Consider the following 21,194-nt stretch of genomic DNA (forward strand, 5'->3'; position numbering starts at 1 on the left):
AGTGTCTCTCTGGACTCACCTATTTATTAGGTAGGACTGTAGGGGAAGTATCTGCCTTGCACAACTCCTCTCCCAACCCTGCCATAGGCTTACTCTCCACATATCACCCCACTGTTCCAGGATATAGATGGACAGCTCAGACAAATCAGCAACAGGAGCATGAATGGCCGTCCACAGGACACAAGAATTGATTCTTCAACTTTGGGTTATATGCCATTAAATTTCCCGTGAGTGTACACTGACAAAATCTTTGCTAGAACCATCCACCCCCTGTGTACACACATAACTCCACCCACTCAATGAGGATCCAGTTTTTTAGTAATGTCCTTAGGGATGAGCTTCTCCTGTTGCAGAAGATTTTTTTTTTTTCACCAGATTTCCCTCCCCTTTTTCTTGGGCTGATACTTTCATTTGACTGCTTATTGCCTTATGGCTCACTAGCATATTCTGGATCGTTTATGCTCTATGAACATCTTGGGAACCATATCCGGACCCCGCAGCAGTTAGGCTGGCCCTCTAATGTTTGCTTTAGGCACTGGATCCTGTATTCAGCACTCAACCTGGTATGTCATGCAATGAGCGTATTAGCCACACTGTGCTTTGCAAGTCCAGGTTCACGGTCCATTAAAAAAGGCAACAAACACTAAATACTCCTTCCTAGGTTTGCCCGTTGTGTCGAGCAAAGCCTAGACCCTGGACAGGACCAATGACGTGGACAACGTAAGACAGCTTTGCCCTGTACCTTTACATACCAGTTTCTGATGCCTGTAATCTACCATTGCTGGTTCCTGTTCCTGGTTCTTGTTGGATCATTTCTTGGATCTGTAGCACATACTAAATTATTTCCTTAAATCCTACAAAGCACACAAGTACTTTTGAAGGTGCAGGCAATGGGATAACCTACACTTTGAGTATTTCATCCTAACTATTATTGTCTCCCTTTATTCAGTCTTAGAGGTAATGTTATTGTAACGTTAATCTGTTTTAATTTGGCTGTCTTTTCTTTCACCTTTAAATGTGCACCTCTGACTGTCATTTTATGCTAACAATTTAAACTGATCATCTGCTGTCTCACCTGTCACAGGACCTTGGTTAGCACCTGGGTTATTGTGATTCCTTCATCCATACCATGAGTACTCTGGCAGGGGAAGATCCTCTTTTAACAATGGTGGATTACAGGCACTTGGGAGCGGGAGCTGAGGAAACTCCAAAATCCTAATAGATGTGCAACTGTCTGGCTAAACAGAATTCTCTGCCACTAGTCTGATCTATTCCAAAGGCCACTTCCGGAAAAGGCAGGTGCTAACAGCTGTACATACTCTTCTGCCTCTCCTCCCCTGACTATTTTCATGTGTTACAATCTGCATGGTACACCTCCAATTGCAAAAAGCTAGGGGAGGTGGGGAGTTGCTGACATTTTAGCGGAGGCTGACGAAGATTTTTCACCGTCGGAATTTCATGAAGTTACTTCTTCAGCTTCTCAACACATGCTGCCTATTGAGGCAGTGTGTGCTAATCTCTGGCTAGACACACCTAGTGCTGAAATTATCTCATATATTCCTATGGGTACAAAAAAAAGGCTATTCCTAGAAAGCATTTCCCAATTCTTGATCAAGCAGATTGACCCTTATACAATGCACAATGTTCCAACTCCAAGAGGTTATCCACTCCTCCGGACATTTTTGATGCCTTGTACCCAATGGAAAAGGAATTTAAAAAGAAATGGATTGTTCCCACTGTGGACTTGACCTTTCTTGCACTAACTGTCTATTGCTTCGATTGAGGGCATTCCCTCCTTTAGGGATCCAGTTGACAATTGTTTGGAGACTCCTTTGAAGTCCCTTTTTGCTCTGGCAGGTTTAGGCCTGTAACTGGCTATTGCCACTTTGTCAGTTGCCTAGACTATGGCAAACTGAACTCAGTAGTAAACTGACTGCTGAAATAGATAATCCTATTCTTGCTGCAAGATTACAACTGTTTACAAGCCTATTATTCTTTATAGACTCCTTGGAGAGTATGAGTCATCAAATCTCCACAATGTCCCTTCTTTTTATCTATATGCACAGATTTGTAAGGCTTAAAGCTTGGTTGACAAACTGGACTCAATAAAGGTGCCTTTTGCTCATGTGTTTGAAAGCAAGCTTCTCTTTGGAAAATGCTTTGAGGAATACATTGAGACAGCTATTTAGGGGAGGGGGTTCCTACCCCACTATCCACAAGGGCACTTCCCTATTAAAAGGGCAATTACAAGGACTTTTCAAAATCCTACACTGGACCCTTGTAAATTTAGGTATGCTCATCATTCACTTAAAACATCTATTCAAATTACTGCAGTAACTAGGCTCTTAAGTGATATCTATATCTACTGCAGCAGCTAGGCTTCTGCCTGGTTTCCCATAAACCTGCTATTTTATCTCTCCTATGAGCAATTTCCTAACTTTAATGGGTTATACCCATCTGTTCACACCTCAAGGTAGCTCTTACATTACTGCAAAATCACCACACTCCGTGGTGCTATATAATTAAACACTTAATCATTCCCTGAATATTCATATCCTAGGGTACCTTGGAGATACTTTTTTTACAAGGCTCCTGAGTCAAATCTTTGAACCATATGCCCAAACCCTGATGCTCACATTTCTCCCTTTAATTGATCTCTCCATCTTTCTCAGGCTCCTCACCTGACCTTGTACTACTTGAAGTATGTGGCCTAATCCTGACATAATTCTTATTCACATTCCTTTAGCACAACATTTTGTGAATCACTGATCCTGTGTTCATGAAAACGCTTTTATTAGAACCCTTCGGTTGCCTCTCCGTTTCAATTCTCTCAGGTTATGGTGGCAAACTCCTTCAGGACAGCTAGTGCCTGGTTTTCTCCACTCTAGGCCATTGGAACTCTAGGTCTGACTATGTGGGGAAGTTAGCTCCACTACCTAGACATCTTTTTTTTTACATTTTTACCTGGTATACATATTTTGCCCTGAGTTTTTGATATTCCCTTTCTGCCCATTTTAGGTTTAAGGATTACCCAGTTTCCTGTTTTACAATCAGAGAAGTCATTCTACTTTTGCCTCCTCAAAGACCTGCACTTTGGTACCATTTGACTCCATTAGCTGGCTTAGTACTGGTAAAGAATGCATTGTCCTTTTCTCAGTACTTTCCTTATGTGTTTGTTTCACCTGGAGATGTTCACCAATTAGGCACATACAAACCTATAGGTTGGGTGCCTTTCTTCTATGGGGGTATTCAGATCACTCCCCCCATATTCTGCAATCTATCAGGTGAAGTAGTTCTCACATAGCTTGATGATAGGGATCCCCATCCTAAAAAAATGTTTCCCGCTACTCATTCTACAACGTTCTGTGTTTGGAATTGCCAAACACCTAGCCCCTGGTACCCTGCAGGTCTTAGTTAAGTCTTGTATATTTTAACATCTTGGCTGTCGCTCTTCTTTGTCGCAACTTTCTGTGCTCCTCTGGGGCATTCCTCAGGTGCTTTTGCCCACCAAGAGCCCCCCTTTTGTTCTCAAAGGTGTTACTCAATTAAAAGGACCTCTGTAAGAACAAATCCTTCTTCTCTCTGTTGTCCTTGGCAGCCATAGTTCTTCCTTCTTGAAGTCTTTCTTGCTTCCATGGGAGTTTTCCTATTGCCCTCTGTGGGATATCATTCTCGTTCCCAATGTCCTGCCTGGAAAGCATGTCAAAAAGTTAAGATCGTCCTAATGTGTGTGGGTCAGGACTGCCATCCATGGCTACCTGCCATATATTCCCTTGCAAACTGACCCCTCTTCGTTTCCAAACAGGGCAGTCCCCTATAGGATTCAATTATCCTCTTCCACTAGGCTGGGTGGTTATGTTTCCTTCCTTTCTAGAGCTTCTGCAGGTTCACACCAGGTGAGGTAGGACTGCGTTAGGTGGCTATTCTAGTGCAGTCCCAAATGCCTTGTCTCCTACCTAGCCAGTTCACTAAACCTGGTGGTGTGCACAGAAAAAAAGTACTGCATGCACTATTTTTTCCCAGAACAGTGAAGTTCAAGTCAATCCACCAAAAGAACTTAATGAAATGACACTGTTTGGCATTTTAATAAATGAATGCAGTGGCAGGTGTGAATGTACACTTAAGCCAGCCATACATAGATCGAATTTTGGCTGGTTCCACAGGGACTCCTGTTTTTGAGAGGGAGAGAGGGTTTCTGTATTCTCTACCTTTTAAATCTGGGGTTGGGGTTTTCTGGGACTCTCTGATCCACTGTCAAAGCCCCTTGTTCCTTCCAGGGTATGATCAGGATAATATGATAGATTTGGTAGGGTTTTTATGGGCTGCTAGACCCTATAGTCTAGACCAGGGCTTAAAATTTCAAGTCCTGAGCTATTAGCCAGGCCTTAAGAGTTACTCGCCACCAACAAACACATGCAAACAGAGACACCTGTACACACACACAGACATGTACATACACACAGAGACACATGTACACACACGCACAGAGACACATGTACACACACATATATACAGACACATATAATTAAGGTAAGTGCAGCGCTAAACATATAAAGATATAAATATATAAAGAGTTCTTCAATAAATCAGTAGTATAAATCATATATGCATGAAAAAAGGTTCTAAAACAATAGAGCTCCGTGTGCCTTCACATGTTTCAGTGCAAAAATCCTTCAGATAGGTGAGAGGCAAGGTAATGGGTAAAGTGTGCACTCAATAGACGCGCAATGGTTATGCGCAGTGTATAGTATAGTGGAGTTCTGCCAATGGGTCCCTCTCAGCATAGGAACGGGATCAACCCAGGATAAGTAGATGTCATCAAGATATATTCAACCGGATGTCCCCTTTAAGGACATGGGTGCAGCCTCTTCAGTGGTACAGTGGTCACCAGGGGGAGCTCTGGGGGATTAGGTGCTTGGTAAAGAGCAAAAAGATGGAAAAGTCCATAGTGTAGTAGACTCATAAATTGTTTCATGAAAGTTAGAAATAAAAGGTATTTCCATACGTGTGGATGTGTATTCATACACCAGAAATCTTGCGATAAACATGAGCAATAAAATGACAACCATCGGGTTGCTATGAGCACTATCCAGCTGGTGTGGTAATAGGAGCCGCCGGACCTCCTTGATCTGGCGGTGTGACGTCAAGGCTCGCAGGCTCCTCTAAAACGCGTTTCGTACGCGTGTACGTCCTCAGTTGGGTTGCCGTGCACCCTGTCATCTGGTGTGATCTATTTATAGCTTTAAAATGGTGCCCGTGTGTTATCGGGCGCCATTTTGCCGGAGATCAGCGCGAACCCAGGTAAGACACAGCAGCCCGCCCCTGTACTAAGTGTCCCTTCCGTGGGAAAGAGGGGGGGGTGGTGTTGCCGCTGGTCTAAAAAGTGCCGTCCTAGGCAAACGCCTTGTTTGCCTTGCGGCAAATATGTCCCTGGGACATACCTTCGCCCCCACCATAATTTCCACTCGCCATTGGCGAGCAGGCGAGTGGAAATTTCAAGGCCTGGTCTAGACATTTTCTCTCAACAGTTGGCACTAAAAAAAGTATCTGATCACCTTTTGTGCAGCATGCAAATGTTCCCTGACTACTGGTATTGTGTCTGCCAATCAGTTATGCATTTATGCAGTGTGTTTCACAATACTTCGATAGGGGGTAGCCTTTGGTTCCCACTTCTCTTTAACCACATCCAACAATCCACAGGCGTGTCTCCCACAAACCAGCTTAAAAGCCAAAAGCCCTGTGAATGCCTATGGTACAACCTTTATAGCAAACAATAAATAAGTCAGTAAAAAAAGACAGTATTGACCATCTTTTTCAACCACTTTCTTGAGCATTCCCTTTAGGGTTTTATTGAATCGTTCCACTAACTCATCAGTCTGCAGAGGATACACAGAAGTCCGCAAGTGCTTAAAGCGGAACTTCACTCTAATAGGGTGGACCATTAAACAGAGTGGCTTGCGCAGTGAGAAGCCAGCTATGAAGCCGCAAGGAATGCTGCAACACACATCACATTGCCCCCTGACATAGCTGACATTCCCACGCTGCATTTTATCTTGTAGGCTAGCATGAACCTAGCGGAATTCAGTGAATATCCATGAGTGATGAGGCTTTGTTTTATATTATGGAATAATGAAGGGTTAGAGTTTCATTGCACATGCATTTATTAATGTATATGGATATCGTTTCAGTTTCTCTATTTGTCCCAAATACTATTGTCACTGGAACAGAAAATGAGGAGAAATCGAAAATTTTGAGTTGTCACCAGAAAAGGAATAGAGGTGAAATCTTCCAATGTGGACCCTAGTGTAGGGAGCAGTCGTCTAAGACTTCATCTTACTATTATGTTTATAGGACAGAAGTGATCAAGAATGTTTCAATGGGAGACAGATGGCAAAACAGAAAAAGACACCTTTTTTTAGCATTCTCTACTCCATCTAACATGCAAAAAAAGTTTTTCCTTTAGGTATAATTTAGGGCCCACGTGTCTGAATGGTTTTCTATGCCTTATTGTTATAATAGCTAATGCGTTTAGCCTGTGTAGGTCACTTTCATGCAATCTCTTATTGTTTAGCCAGCTGTCTATAGCATACCCACATTCCTGTTACATCTGTGACTCCTGTAATACAGTAATGATTTCATTGTTTAAATTTAGTTTAAATGTGTGCTTAGGGATTATTTTTCCTCAAAGTCTTGGTATAATATACAGACACTGAAATCAAAAAGAATTGCAATGATTCTGTTTTAGTGGCAAACCCATTATACAGTAAATATAATCCTGTGTTGAGAAGGCAGGAAGGAAGAATCAAAAACAGCATCATAAAAAGTCGATGTGTACTACAGATGTGAGACCTGCTTCAAAAGCTTTTGTAACTAACTCATATTTTTTGTCCCCTTGGAAAACATTAGGACGATGCAAAGACACTTTATCTACAATTTCTGGGCCTACAACTCAAAACACCTACGGACGTAATGAAGGAGCCTGGATGAAAGATCCTCTAGCGAAAGATGAGAAAATCTATATAACAAACTACTATTATGGAAACACGTTAGTGGAATTTCGGAATCTGGAAAACTTTAAACAAGGTAAAATGGAAACATTTACGCTTGTTCATTTGACAGTTGGGTTTCTTGAAGCTATGCCATGTTACGTCAGGTAATGTTCATATCCTGTTTGTTTGAGAAAAATAAATCCTTTAAAAGTCATCTATATGCATTATAAGGGGTTTAGCAAATCTAATGACAGATTATTGTGTCAATACACTTAAGGTAAATGCTAAAAAGAGATAGTATGCATATTGTAACTATATAATGACTGCCAGTTTAGCTCTAGAAAACTTTGCATTTCCTCACTCCAGATATGTAGCACCCTTGACAAATTCACCTTCCAGCAGAACAACGACCCTAAACATACAGCCAGAGCTACAAATGGAATGGTTTAGATCAAAGCATATTCATGTGTTAGAATGTCCCAGTCAAAGTCCAGACCTAAATCCAATTAAGAATCTGTGGCAAGACTTGAAAATTGCTGTTCACAGACGCTCTCCATCCAATCTGACAGAGCTTGAGCTATATTGCAAAGAAGAATGGGCGCACATTTCACTCTCTAGATGTGAAAAGCTGGTAGAGACATCCCTAAAAAGATTTGCAGCTATAATTGCAGTGAAAGGTGGTTCTACAAAGTAGTGACTCCGGGGGCTGAATACAAATGCATGCCACACTTTTCACATTTATTTGTAAAAAAAAAATTTAAAGCATTTATCATTTTCCTTCCACTTCACAATGCTGTGCCATTTTGTGTTGGTCTATCACATGACATTGCAATAAAGTACATTTACATTTTTGGTTGTAACATGACAAAATGTGGAAAGTTTAAAGGGGTATGAATACTTTTTCAAGGCACTGTACCTACAGACATTTCAATCTATTTTATTGTGAAAAATACTTGATATGCAATCAAATCTTAGAAAAATCAAACCAACAGGGAACAACTTTTATTTAAATTTTATTTACAATATCAGGTTTGATGCACTTAACATTTTGTGCAGATAAAAGGACATGTTTTTAATTTACACATAAGCACTAACCAAAATTCATTGTTGCAATATATTTCTGAATGAAACCTGGAACTGCAATCCAGAATGCCCATTCTGTGTTTTTGTATTTTAGTTATTGTACTCTATACCATACCTGTGTCCTCTAGGGACAACCAGGAACAGTCCAAGCCACTGCCAGAGGGCTTTGTACAGCAAGTCCACAGAATAAAACAAGCAAAGCATCTGCTCTTCCCACCCACTAACTAAACTTATGTCAGCTTACGACTAACAGGCTGCCTCCTAATGGGTTCCCCAAACAGACAGAATATGTACTGTTTTAATGGAATGTGAGCAGTCAGATTTTCACCCAACAGCAGGGAGAGTAAGAGAGAGGAGTCTCCAGCATTGGTCAGCGCAAAAAAGGCCTGTGGACAGCTGAGCCTTATTAACTACTTGCCCTCCAAAGGATTTACCCCCCTTCTAGAGCAGGCCATTTTTTTGTAATACTACACTGCTTAATTTAACTGAAAATTGCGCAGTCATGCAACACTGCACCCAAATTAAATTTTGTCTTTTTTTTCCCACAAATGGAGCTTTCTTTGGGTGGTGTTTGATCGCATCTGAGCACCCCCCCCCCCCTACCTGAAATGCAAAATCACGTATATATGCGTGATTTTGCAGATCCCTGCTGCCCTGTAGTAGTATATCTGCTATAGGGCAGTGGGCAAACGATTAATGAGGTCTAGCTAACAGGTAAGATGTGGATCTAGGGATAGAGGTTTTATCTCACGCAAAATTCTTTGGGCTCCAGGATCCAAATCAGAAGTTAATAAGATCTGAGAAAGCACAAGTTTTTTTTCTCCATAAGAGGTACAGTTATACTGGAGCCCCTTACAATATGTAGATGAGAAACCTAGGTGATACATATTCACCATCCACAGCCCTGCCATCCAGTACCTTACATACCCTCCCCCTTTGCTCAGATCTGTGGGAAGGAGAATGTTTTGGCAACATACAGTGGGCACATGGCAATCCTTCAGCAACCCATTCATGAGTCCCTGACAACATTTTCTGTACATCTTCTGGAATTGCATTTCTTTGTGTTTCAGGTACCCAATAAGGTTTAACTTTACTTTGATGTGATATTTAGTCCGAATGTCATGGGAAATTATTTTTGTTCAGCTAGGATATTCTGAAAATACCTCTCCTTTTTTTCTGCAAGAATTCTCTCAACTCCTGAATCTGATTAGGAGACAGGGACTCTGACACCCTGACCTCTGGTATACCTTTCGCTGGTGACACTGATCACTTTCTGCTGAGAAAGTCTTCCTATCCTTCCAGGGTTTCATTAGGTTAACAGATATTTGGAGGGATTTTCTCTTTCTAGGCTGGTATACTTGGTGGTTGTCACTGATGTCACTGATTTTCAACAGTCTCATAGGGGCCCTACCACATTGGCAGAAATTTGCTCTCTATATTGGGACCAAAAACAAAGTCTCCTGGGTTGAAGGTTATGATTTTAAAAAAGAAGGTATAAACCCTGGCCTGTGCCTTTTGGACTTGCTACTTATGTTTCTGAAATATGGGCATGACTTCTACCATCTTATCCTCTGAGCTATGTATTTGATTACAATTTTGTGAGGTATGGCCTCTTGCTTCCATATATCTCAGACATTAGACATGTACGTTTCGGACAAAGTATATGAATTTCCAAATTACAATAGTAATGAATTTAAATGAATCCAAAAACACAAAACAAAATTTTGGCCAAAATTCGAATTGAATTTGAAAACCATTTTGAAATATAAACATATTGCTGACTATTGCTGATTTCCTTCAAAGTCTATGTGTATTAATTAGTGTTAGAATATAGCAATCTTCTGAAATTGAAATTTCAAAAAGAACAGAATAAAACAGAATAGAAAACAAAATAATAGAATAGAAAATAAAGGAATAGAAAATAAAAGAATAGAAAATAAAAGAATAGAATAGAATAAAAAGCATAGAATAGACTGGAACATAATATAAAAGAATAGAGTAACACAGAACAGAATAAAATAGAATAGAAAAGAATCAAATAAAATAGAATAGAATCAAATACAATAGAAAGAATATAGCCGACTTCCAAAATTTGAAAATAATAGAATAAAACAGAATAGAATAGAATAGAAAAGAGTGAAAGAATAGAATCAAATAGAAAATAAAATAAAATAGGAAATAAAGGAATAGAATATAAAATAATAGAATAACAAAAAATAGAATATCAAATAAAAGAATAACATATAAAACATTAGAATAAAATAGAAAAAAAATAGAACAGAATAAAATATAAAGAATATAGCTGTCTTCTGAAATTCAAATTTTGAAAAGAATAGAATGGAATAAAACAGAATAGAAAAGAATAGAAAATAAAATGATAGACTAAAACAGAATAGAATAAAAAATAAAAGACTAGACTAGAATAGAAATGAATAGAATGGAAAAGAAAATGATAAAACAGAATAAATAAGAATGGAATAGAAACAAATAGAAGAAAATACAAAATAGAAGACAATTGAAAATTGAAATAATAATTTTCTAATAGAATAGAACCAGCTTTTCTTTATAATGAATTTGGATTTATTTGATATTTTCAATCCAAAATCGATTAGAATTTGTTTCAAATACTTCTAATCGATGGGAAAAATTTTAATCTGGTCGAAAACTAATGAAATGAGTCCCCAGGGATGCCTACCATACAGAAGTTCAAATGAAGAAAATTCTATGGACAACTGTGGCACTTCCCTTACTGAAAACATCAAGTATGGCAACAGGAAGACCTTTGGCATGACCTTGGTCCATCAAGGGGAAACACAGGGAACAGCTCCTCTACTATAAAAAGAAGTGACAGACAGAAAGGAAAACTGCCAAAAAAGGACCATGTAACTGAGCCTCCGGGGCATTGAATGGACCAAAAAATTAATTAGACTTATTTACATTTTTTAAATCCAATTCCAAAAATGTCAGCAACAGGTGATTACAAAAATCTTCTTTATTGAATAAAGGAGTAAAAATATTCCATGGCAAACTTACTAACTCGTTTCAGTCTCCAAACAGACCTTATTCATAGCTAGCTATACAAGTCCAATTCCAAACATTTGCCATATAAACTTTTTAATTGGAACTGCAGCTCCTGTTATTTTTCAAAACTATCAGAAAAAAAGATCTTTTCTTTGCAAGATGGCAGCTTGGAGGCCTCTGTACACTGTGATCACATAAGCAGGAAGTGAGATTTTTGAAGGCGTTCAGTGTTCAAATGTATATGGCAAATTTAAATGATTACATCTGCTATGGAGGATGGCTGGAAAGTAACGCTTAGAAGGTTCCTTTGATAAAGTCAGAATCAAATACAGGTGGTTTCTTTAGAATTCAGTTATGGAGGAGAGATTTATATGACGCCCCTGCTTTGTCCACTGATGGTGTGACAAAATACTGCGCATGTTCACCATTCTTTCTAGGGAGGTCAATATTTTCCGGTAAGTGGCTGTGTGTTTGGGTTGGTGAAGGCTTTTCCTCTCCTGTAATATCCCAGGCACATCCTTCTGTAATTCTGAGGGTGGACTTGCTCACATTTATGTCAATTTAATTGCACCTTTTACTCTGTGGATGGGACTATTTTATTTATGTGCAACCAAAGTATTAGATTTCCTATATACAGTTTGTTACAAGGGCATTGCAAACTGTATATAACCCATGTAGTGGCACAATTGATTAGGCCCTTAACCTTGTAAGTACTTTTGTAAGTGAACACCTCAGAGCACTCAACATATTTGCATATTTGGCAGTGACCACAAGGGACCATCACAGAGGTTCTAGAAAAGAGAGTCAACCACGTTTCATTTGAGGAAGGTACAAATTCAGATTGAGTAAGTAGATCAAGTTCCTGGATCTACAGGCAACCATTTGGAGGTATTCACCTATAATATTAGATAAGATAGGACATCGCCGTAACACTTGCCAGAGCCTAGTTAATATCTCTTACTTTACACCATTGTGCACCAAGTTGAGTGATAATTATAATTGGCCCTCTCTAACTGCCCACTTGCATAGTAGAAAGAGATAAATCATCCCTTTAAAGTAGCAGTCTGTCTTTATCAGAGGCATTTCTTTTAGCATCTTTCAAATACCTGTAAGTATAACCTCTTTCTCTGAAGCCTGCATACACCTGATGGCCCTCCTTTTTTGAAATATGATACTTTATTGCAGTTTCTCCTAATATGGAGAAACTGTCTTATAGATATCCCTTAGATAAGTGATTTAGGATGGAGGCTATCTGCCCGTAATACAGTGTTAGCTGTAGTGAGTTTACAGTAAGTACATGTCACCATCTTCCCCTTCTTCTTTGGTGATCCGGAGGTCCCAGAAAGGAACTGTCGTGGAATCAAAACTATATGTGAGTATAATATTCCCATCATTATGATTAGGTTCACTCATATACTCATATAATTCTGATTCCTGGCTCTTCCAGACCACCAAAAACTCATCTATGTAACGAAGATAAATGGTAACCTATTCCTTAAAAGGTGTCTGGCTAAATGTAGGCATGCATAAGAGGGTGCCCATGGGCCACCAATAGATGTACCAGAAATTTGTTGATAATTGATACCATTAAATTGGAAAAAATATTATTCAGTACAAAAAACAAGGAGGTCTAGAATAAACTCATTTTGCTGACTAATGTCTGTGTAAAACTTTTTCAAGAAATACTTTGCAGCTTTCAAACCCCAATGGTGAGGTATTGACATATATAGAGATTCAATGTTGATACCCACTAAAAGTCCTCCTTGACATTGACTCCCCTTAGCTTATTCAGTACATCCTTAGTATCCTTTATATTTGAATAAAGGGAGGGGACCATCGTCTTCAACAATTGGTCTTTATATTGACCTATTGTCTTCAGGGGTCCTCTAACCACAGAAACAATCTGTCTACTTGGTAGGTTAGAGAGATCCTTGTGTAACTTGGGGATGACATACAATACTGGGATATTATATTCAGAGACCTTCATATAATTATCTTCCTTTTACTTAACAAGTCAGCCTCATGGGCTAAGGACAACTTTAACTTAAGCTCTTTAACCATCCTTGGGAAGGGAGTATCCGGAAGCTTCCTATAAACTTCTTTATTGTTCAGTTGTCGTTTCACTTCCCCAACATACTAATTGTCTCCCATTATCACCATATTACCTCCCTTATCACTCTTCTTAATAATGATACCTTTTCCAATTTTTAATTGCCACAGAGCTCTTCTCTCTTCCTTTGTTAAGTTATCCGCATCATTGACTTCCCAACTGATCTCTTTTAAATCTTCACTCATCAGATCAAAAAATGTACTTATCCATTTAGTCTTTTATAAAGGTAGCATCTTTTTGGATTTCATATTAAGATCCATCCACCTAAGTATTAGTGTATCATCATCTAAAGAAGGTTCAGCCTCAGAGAAATCATCACTCATAAGATCCATTAGCTCATCTAATGCTTTTTGATCATCATCAGTGTCATGGAAATTTTTTATTTACAGGTTGAACTTTAAATGTGTCATATATTAGTGTTATTCATATGTCTCTCGTGTGGCTTAATTAAAGCTCTGAAGGCTGCAATTGGGCCATGCGCATGTACAATGTATGTATTACAGTACTCAGCTCGGTAATGAATGAGATGGCAGATCTGCGCTTATAGACCGGCATGTATACCACCACGGCATTCGATGCGAATGCCGCCGGCGGTAGACCGCGGGCCTGTATCCACATATCAGCAGCATAGTACCACATGGACTTCGTACCGCAAGGCGCCAAGCAGTGCGAACTCCGTGTGTAGGCTCATGTATAGCTTACAAGATATTACCAACCTGAAACTGTATCTGGATGGATGTGTTTTAATAAAGATTGTATCGGGCCCATTCAGATACAGACTGGCACTTTTTAATCTAGGGGATGCTTGTACAGAGAATTTACATACCACTAGGAGCTAATAGGATAGGAAGTTTGCTTTTTGAAGGTGCCTGGTTCCTCTTGGTCTCCTGTGTGTTGCTGGCTGGCTTGCTGGATTCATCTTCCTATTGGCTGATGCATATTTCTGGAATCATCGTCCTGCTGTCCTGGGAACATGACATCTAGTGACGAGAGATCAGATGACATCATCCCCTCCAGTGGCTTCCTTTCAGAGTACCAGGAGTAGGTCTTAATTACTCCATGCGCTGAGACATCTGGTTAGTGCAAGCTATTTTCAGCTTTTTCAACACAAGAGTCACGAACTTTTCCTCTGGTTTTTCCAACCCTGGATGCACCACAGAAGTCACGAGTTTAATATGCTTTATATTTTAATGTTTATTTTTATTATGAATTCTTTTATTATGAATTTTACCTAATTCAGATTCATTATATGCGATCAGGTTTCTTTGATATATGAGATCTGATTTATGAGCGCTGCATATTTCTATGACAGGCTCATGTATAGCTTACAAGATATTACCAACCTGAAACTGTATCTGGATGGATGTGTTTTAATAAAGATTGTATCGGGCCCATTCAGATACAGACTGGCACTTTTTAATCTAGGGGATGCTTGTACAGAGAATTTACATACCACTAGGAGCTAATAGGATAGGAAGTTTGCTCTCCTCAGAGAGTTCATGGGGGGGGAGGGGAGGACTGGTGTAAAGGGGGAAGGTTGCTTCCCTCAGAGAGCTCATGGAGGGAGGGGAGGACTGGTGATAGATAAGAGGAAAGGCTACGCTCCAATCGGAATGTACATCCTGTGTATAGGCACTCCCCATGCATTGTTCTGTGGGAGGGGATTGACCTGACTCATGTGGGGGGCGTGTGTGTGTGTGTAATAAAACCGGGGGCTAAGTCTGAAGCCAGCCTCTATGTGAATTCCAACAGCAACCTGAGAGTGTCGTGTGATCATTCCCAGGTAACTGGAGCTGCCTTTCCCCACAATTCTGAGATAGCTAAACCAGTTGGAGGCGCACAAATCGTGGAGCTAAGCTGCAGTCGCGGTAAGCGAGATTCGCACAGCTTTATGGGGGATTGCTGCGCATCCAACTGCGAGTACTCACGGTAATGAGAAATCGGTAAAAGCGAATTTCCAAGACATCAGAGAGGATCCCACCCCATCATTTTCTTGGTATCTTTTGATCATGCAAAAGACGCAATAGCACCTTTCGCAAGAACAGATGAACATCTTTATAAACCGTGAACTCTTCCATTTTATGTTTGGAGAGAAGGAAAGTCCTTTATTCAATAGTTTTAAATGTCTATCTTTTAGCGGAAAAGAAGACAAGTTAACTACTTTATTGTCCTTCTGTAAGGGCAGTAGTTTGGTAATTACACCTTTCTTTTCTGATTCCTGGTCCTGTTTTTTCAATCTAGATTTTCTTTTTCTACATCTTTTTGCTTTGACTTCTTTCCTGTTTTCAAAATACCTACTCTCTCTTGAGGTTCTTCTTGCGAAGAAGGATTGTCCCTGCCCTGGGCTACAAAATTCACCAATCTAGTGGCACCTTCACCATCTGTATCACTAGAGATTGTTTCACCTTTCTGAATGGGAGACAGAACGGAATCATCTCCGTCTGGACCTACTTCTACTTCTCTGAGAGGAGAGATCGAAGATCCCAATCAGCTAAATCAGCTAAATCTCGTTTGAATTTAGTTTGTTTAGTTATTCTAAGATTTTTTTTTTTTGTACCTTATCTATTTCATTTTTAACTATATTGTTCTGTCTTATAATTTCATAATAGTCCTTAAAAGGATCTAAATCCTTTGTACTTTGCTCAATCTCATCCTTGAGGTCACCCAATTGGAGCCTTTCTTCCTCAGCTATCAACTTCATAAGCTCAATGCTGTAAGAAATGCACAGATCCTTCCATTTGGGTATCAATCTATCACTATACAGATGTTCTGCAGGGATCACTCTGTCCCTTAAACCCCTAGGTATTATTTTATGTTCAATGTAGGATTACAAAAAAGAGACATTCCAATTCCAATTTAGATGCCTGATTAGTTATTTTTTATGTATCTTAAATGCCTTTTTATCTCCTCTTCCTTGCTTTCAGGATCTGCGATATCATCCTTCAGTGCTACTTTAATTTCCACATCAACCTCCTCCCCTACTGCAGCTTCTCTACTACAGTATAACCTTAAAGGATGTATTTTTGAGAGGGATTGCTTCTGCATCCCTGTTGGCATAGTCAAAAACTACCAATGTGCTGGTGCCCTGTTGCAGTATTCGAGAATTTCCTGAGCAGATCAATAGCAACCCTGTCAAAAGAAACCTTAGTTACTGGAAAGGGTACTATTAGATCTCAAAAATATTGATGGGTGAAACAGTTTGACACTCAGGGCAAGATTTACAGTACATTTCAGACTGCTGCTCAGTCCAATCTTTTGGTTTTTTTGCATCCCTTTTAAAGCAGTAGCAAACAATTTTTTTCTTTAATGGGCCTCCTGCAGGTTTGTGCCATAATGTGCTGGTATGCACTATTAGCAAATTATGACAGATTTATCTGTCAGCACTCCAGCACTGAACTGTCACCCTTCCTGGAGCTTCCATTTTCACTAGCCCTTCCTTCTGAGTTTGCACTTTCTGGCTGAACAGCTGTGATGACCTCACTCTCATGCATGCGCATGGAAGTCTCTCTCAGGCATGGCACTCTCTGTGCATGTGCCAGTGACAATATTGGCTGGAGCCAATATTATTATAGTAATATCTAGTAAATTACACATTTAGGACTTATTATAAGTTTACCTGTAGATACAAGTTTAAACACATAGTTTACTACCTCATCTAAAAGGGTACCATCAAATATGCCCACTGCTCCTCGTGCAGCATCCCCAGGGACGGTTTCTAGCAGGGCCTGTTTTTGCTGCTTTTGAGACAAGTTCACTTGCTGCTGAGTCTTTAAGGAGGTCTGGTGGGACTTTTACATTTGCTGTGTGTCTAAGTGGTTTGTCTCTGGCTGATTAGCACAGATGTGTCCCAAAGGAATAAAAGCGCACAGATGTGTCCCAAAGGAAATAAGTGAATGGTATATGTCAACTGTGATTGGTGGGGAAAAAACTCACTGCTGCCAAGGTAAAAACACATCGGTTTGTGGGAAGTTTGAACAAGAGCCAGGCGCTGTGTAGTTTTGTGATAAAAGTAATACACCTTATACGGAGGTGTGCCTTTAATAATTCATATGGTAAAAAATAAATAGCCAGCCTGTGGCTTTAAGAAGCCAGGTTCCAAGATGGACGGCCATCCGCTCAGAGGGAAGCAGTGGAGTAGAATACCTGTCAGTGCAGGGACCACGTATACCCGACATCCCAGCGTCCTGGATGACGTCACCATGATGTGGAGAGACGGAGAGGGGGGGAACACTTGCTGGAGCCGCAGCTTTAGAAGGAAGAGGCCAGTTGCCGGGACAACATGTTTCACGCACATGCGCTTTATCAAGTCTCGAGTTCCCCCCCTCCGTCTCTCCACATCGTGGTGACGTCATCCAGGACGCTGGGACGTCGGGCTTCTTAAAGCCACAGGCTGGATATTTATTTTTTACCATATGAATTATTAAAGGCACACCTCCATATAAGGTGTATTACTTTTATCACAAAACTACACAGCGCCTGGCTCCTGTTCATACTTTTCTCTTTAAAGACAGGCTCAACTGATAGTGGTAACCATGCACAAGATAGGGACACCCAGAATCAGCCCATGTAGGCTTGTTCTTCACTTTTATTCAGAACAGCAGAAAACAAGCACAGTTCAATGCAGTAGGGATTATACATGTACAAAATATTTACTCATTCAACAAAAATATTTTTCAAAAAATGTCGCGCTCCTAATTGTTATCAGTTATTACCAATATAGTAATTATACAACTATCAGAATATATAATTCATGAAAAATAAATTTAAATGACAAATCAATAAAATTAAAAAATATTAAAAAATAAAATAAAAACATAAAGTCTCTGATAACAACTTATTAGTGATAGTCCCAAAAAAAAATTGTGATCCAAAAACAATTGAAAGTGAAAAAATAGTATAAAAAAGTCTCTATTGGTATAAAACGTGATAAATCTGAATAAAAAGTGATCAAAAATAAGTGATTGCAATTCCCAGTGACTCCTTATTGTGATTAGGTTATGCGCTCACCTCCTTTTCAGCCTGTTACAGGCTTAATTCACTTTTTGTTCACATATGGAACTTTAAATATTTTGTTGCACCATGTGAAGAGTGGTGGGTATCCCTTAATTGCTTCCCAATTCTTTTATCCTCCTTGCCACTATCCCCACAGGGATCTTTCACTCCTTCTCCTTATCTCCTTCTTTGATGTTCCTCAGTAAGAAAAGAATGCAGACATAGTGCCTTATCTTTTAAAAATCACAATGCTTTATTGAGTGCCCAAATGCACTCACATTAAGTAAGATAAAAAAAACGCTTTGTTTAAAATTAGCTGCAGATAACGGTTTGCGACGCACACATAGTATAATCGCCGTCCATGGGTGTATAGTGACGTCGTAGCCTCTCCCCTACGCGTTACTTCACAGGTCACGCGGCTTCATGCGGGCACGCGGGTTGTGATGCACACATGATATGAGGATGTGTTTCATATCAGCGATCCCTATATAATTACATTAAGTGGCTCACAAGTAATATTTAAATTTTAATTGTTTATTTACTCATTCAAGCCACTAACTAAACTTATAACAGGGTGTCCCCTAACGGGTTTAAAAAAAAAAAGAAAAACAGGCACCATGTGTACCTTTTTAGTGTTCTGTCTGCAGTCAGCCTTTCACCCGGCAGCAGGCTCGCACATCAGAAAGAGAGAGATAGAGGTCTCAGCATCAGCCAGACTAATGAGGGCTGGCTATCAGGAAAGATGTGAACCTATGGATGGAGGATTTATCCCATCCAAAGCTCTACAAAGTTTTTTGGCTCCAGTACCCAGACAAGATCTAAGAATACAAAAAGTTTGTTTTTTGTTAATACCAGACACAAATCCTGGAGCCCCCTTCTATTTGTACTGTATGTGAGAAACCTAGGTGACACATATACACTGTCCACAACGATCCCAGGCAGTGCCTTTCAATATATGTATCATCATGGAGGTACTGTATGTAGCTGAAGGCTGGTTGTCCGGGGCTGTTCAAGCTCCCCCCTGCAGGCACTGGGAGAACTGGAGGAGAGGTGGCTGTGTTGTGGGCTTCGTTCTCCTCAATCCCCCATCAACACAGTGGCTCTGTAACTGAGGGTTGTGAGCAGGGGCGGACTGACAATTCATGGGGACCTCGGGCAATAGGGGATCATGGGGGCCCTGTGTCCTTGCCCAAACTCGAAAAAGCCTATGAGAAAGGTACCAGGGGCATCTCATGGGGCCCCCTACTGACCCTGGGCCTTCGGGCAGTGCCCGAGTTTCCAAATGGTCAGTCCGCCCCTGATTGTGAGTTGTTGATATGTCTGCCTGCTCTCCCCCTTCTTCTTGCTGGAGCTGTGCGGGTTCTGTGTGGCTTTCCCCACTAAACCCCCTCCCTCCTGGCAACAGTGTGTACCAATCAGCAGCAAGGGGGAGAGGACTTGGACTGCTGCAATGCACGCTTGGGATGGCTAAAAAAACTACAAATCCCAAAAAGCTTGGGAGATTTTGTGCCCATGATTGGGATAGGAAAGGAGTTCTGCTCACTTACTCCTGTCTGCCAGGAGCCCGGCTGGAGCAACCTGATCCTGCTATAGGGGGTTGTGAACGTTGGTAGCAGTGTAGCATCAGCTGCATGTGCAATACCCACACCACTGCCACAAGGAGAATGGAGCGTGTATCCTCCGCCTGCTTCCACCACTGTTCGCTAGAGGCTTCAGGAAGGGACTAAGGGGACCCCTTCACCAAGAACACTTACAGCTGTATCCTGGGATTGGTGAGAGGGCTATTGTCCCATTGCTTATACTGCTGACTGAAACAGTGTTACTAAGAGCAAGACACCAACTACATCCTCCCATCTGCTGCATCCACCCTAGACTTCTGCAACACCTCTACTAAACTTATACTGTATCAATACCAACTCTATACTGCAGTTCTACTGAACTGTCACTGTTTACAACCCACACCTGTTCTTTATCTATTCAAGAACTACACTACCTCTACAGCCTACATTAACTGCCTGCAGGTTAGTCAGGACTGTCTTTAAGTGCACCAATGCATTTTAAAGGGCCCCAACATTAGTCGGCAGCAGAAACACATTAAGGACTACTTATGCCTTGCGACATGTCCACATATCCCATTATGCCATTTCTCTCCTATTCCCAATGCCTTCAACTTTGATAGTGCTTACCAGACAATTTTAGACCTAGCATACCTGTCATTAGTGCACTCAGCAGTATATTTCCAGGGGTTTGCAGTTCAAGTCTTTTACTGCTCACTGCTACACCTCTGAAGTGGAGGCAAATGGCTTGCTATGGAGACACAAAGAAGAGGAGGAGCCAGAATGGCTGGCAGGGGGACCAAAGAAGAGGAGGATCGGGACCACTGTGCAATAGTATTGCACAGAGCAGGTGAGTATGAAATGTTTTTATTTAAATTTTTTTTAAAAATCTACCTTTAGTAACACTTTAACTAGTGGCTCCTTTTGGGGTAACGCTACAGAATATAACTCGATACTAACATTTATAGGTAACGTTGATCCAGGGAATATCTAACTGCCTCTCAAGGTATCAGGAAGAATTGTTTTCCCCGCAGGAGCAAATTGGATCATGCTTTGCTGGGTTTTTTCTTTTTTGCCTTCCTCTGAATCAACTGTGTAGGTATAGGATTATAACTTTTTTTTTTTTAATGGTTGAACTGGAGGGACATTTGTCTTTTTTCAGCCAAACTAACTATGTAACTATGTAATACTAGGTGATGTTAGCAGCTAAACATCTGGTGATGCTGTTGTTTTGAAAGAAGCCCTGGAATGTCTCTAAAAATCTTAACTGTAAGGTCCAAATTCCTAGAGTTTATGGGTCTATATATGACATATTTTCACCATAGCAGCCAACGTTCTGGAAATATATAGACCTTTATGTGCTATTATAGTGGCAGGAGCCACATCTACACAGTACGACTAGTAATCATATTACTAGTATTTCCTTTCCTGTGAATGTGCATG

At 40.3% G+C, this 21,194-nt stretch overlaps 1 protein-coding gene across 1 annotated transcript in view; it reads left to right on the top strand.

Moving 5' to 3' along the window:
• OLFML2B (olfactomedin like 2B) overlaps nt 1–21,194 on the top strand; it is a 239,819-nt gene that overhangs the window by 187,102 nt on the left and 31,523 nt on the right. Inside the window, exon 7 of the mRNA XM_089683074.1 lies at nt 6,907–7,083. Coding sequence (XP_089539200.1) covers nt 6,907–7,083 — 177 coding nt within the window. The remainder of the gene's footprint in view (nt 1–6,906; nt 7,084–21,194) is intronic.

The sequence above is a fragment of the Staurois parvus genome, unplaced genomic scaffold (genome assembly GCF_062004578.1).
Source record: "Staurois parvus isolate SC_StPar_1 unplaced genomic scaffold, SC_StPar_1.0 ptg000300l, whole genome shotgun sequence".
NCBI classification, from domain to species: domain Eukaryota; kingdom Metazoa; phylum Chordata; class Amphibia; order Anura; family Ranidae; genus Staurois; species Staurois parvus.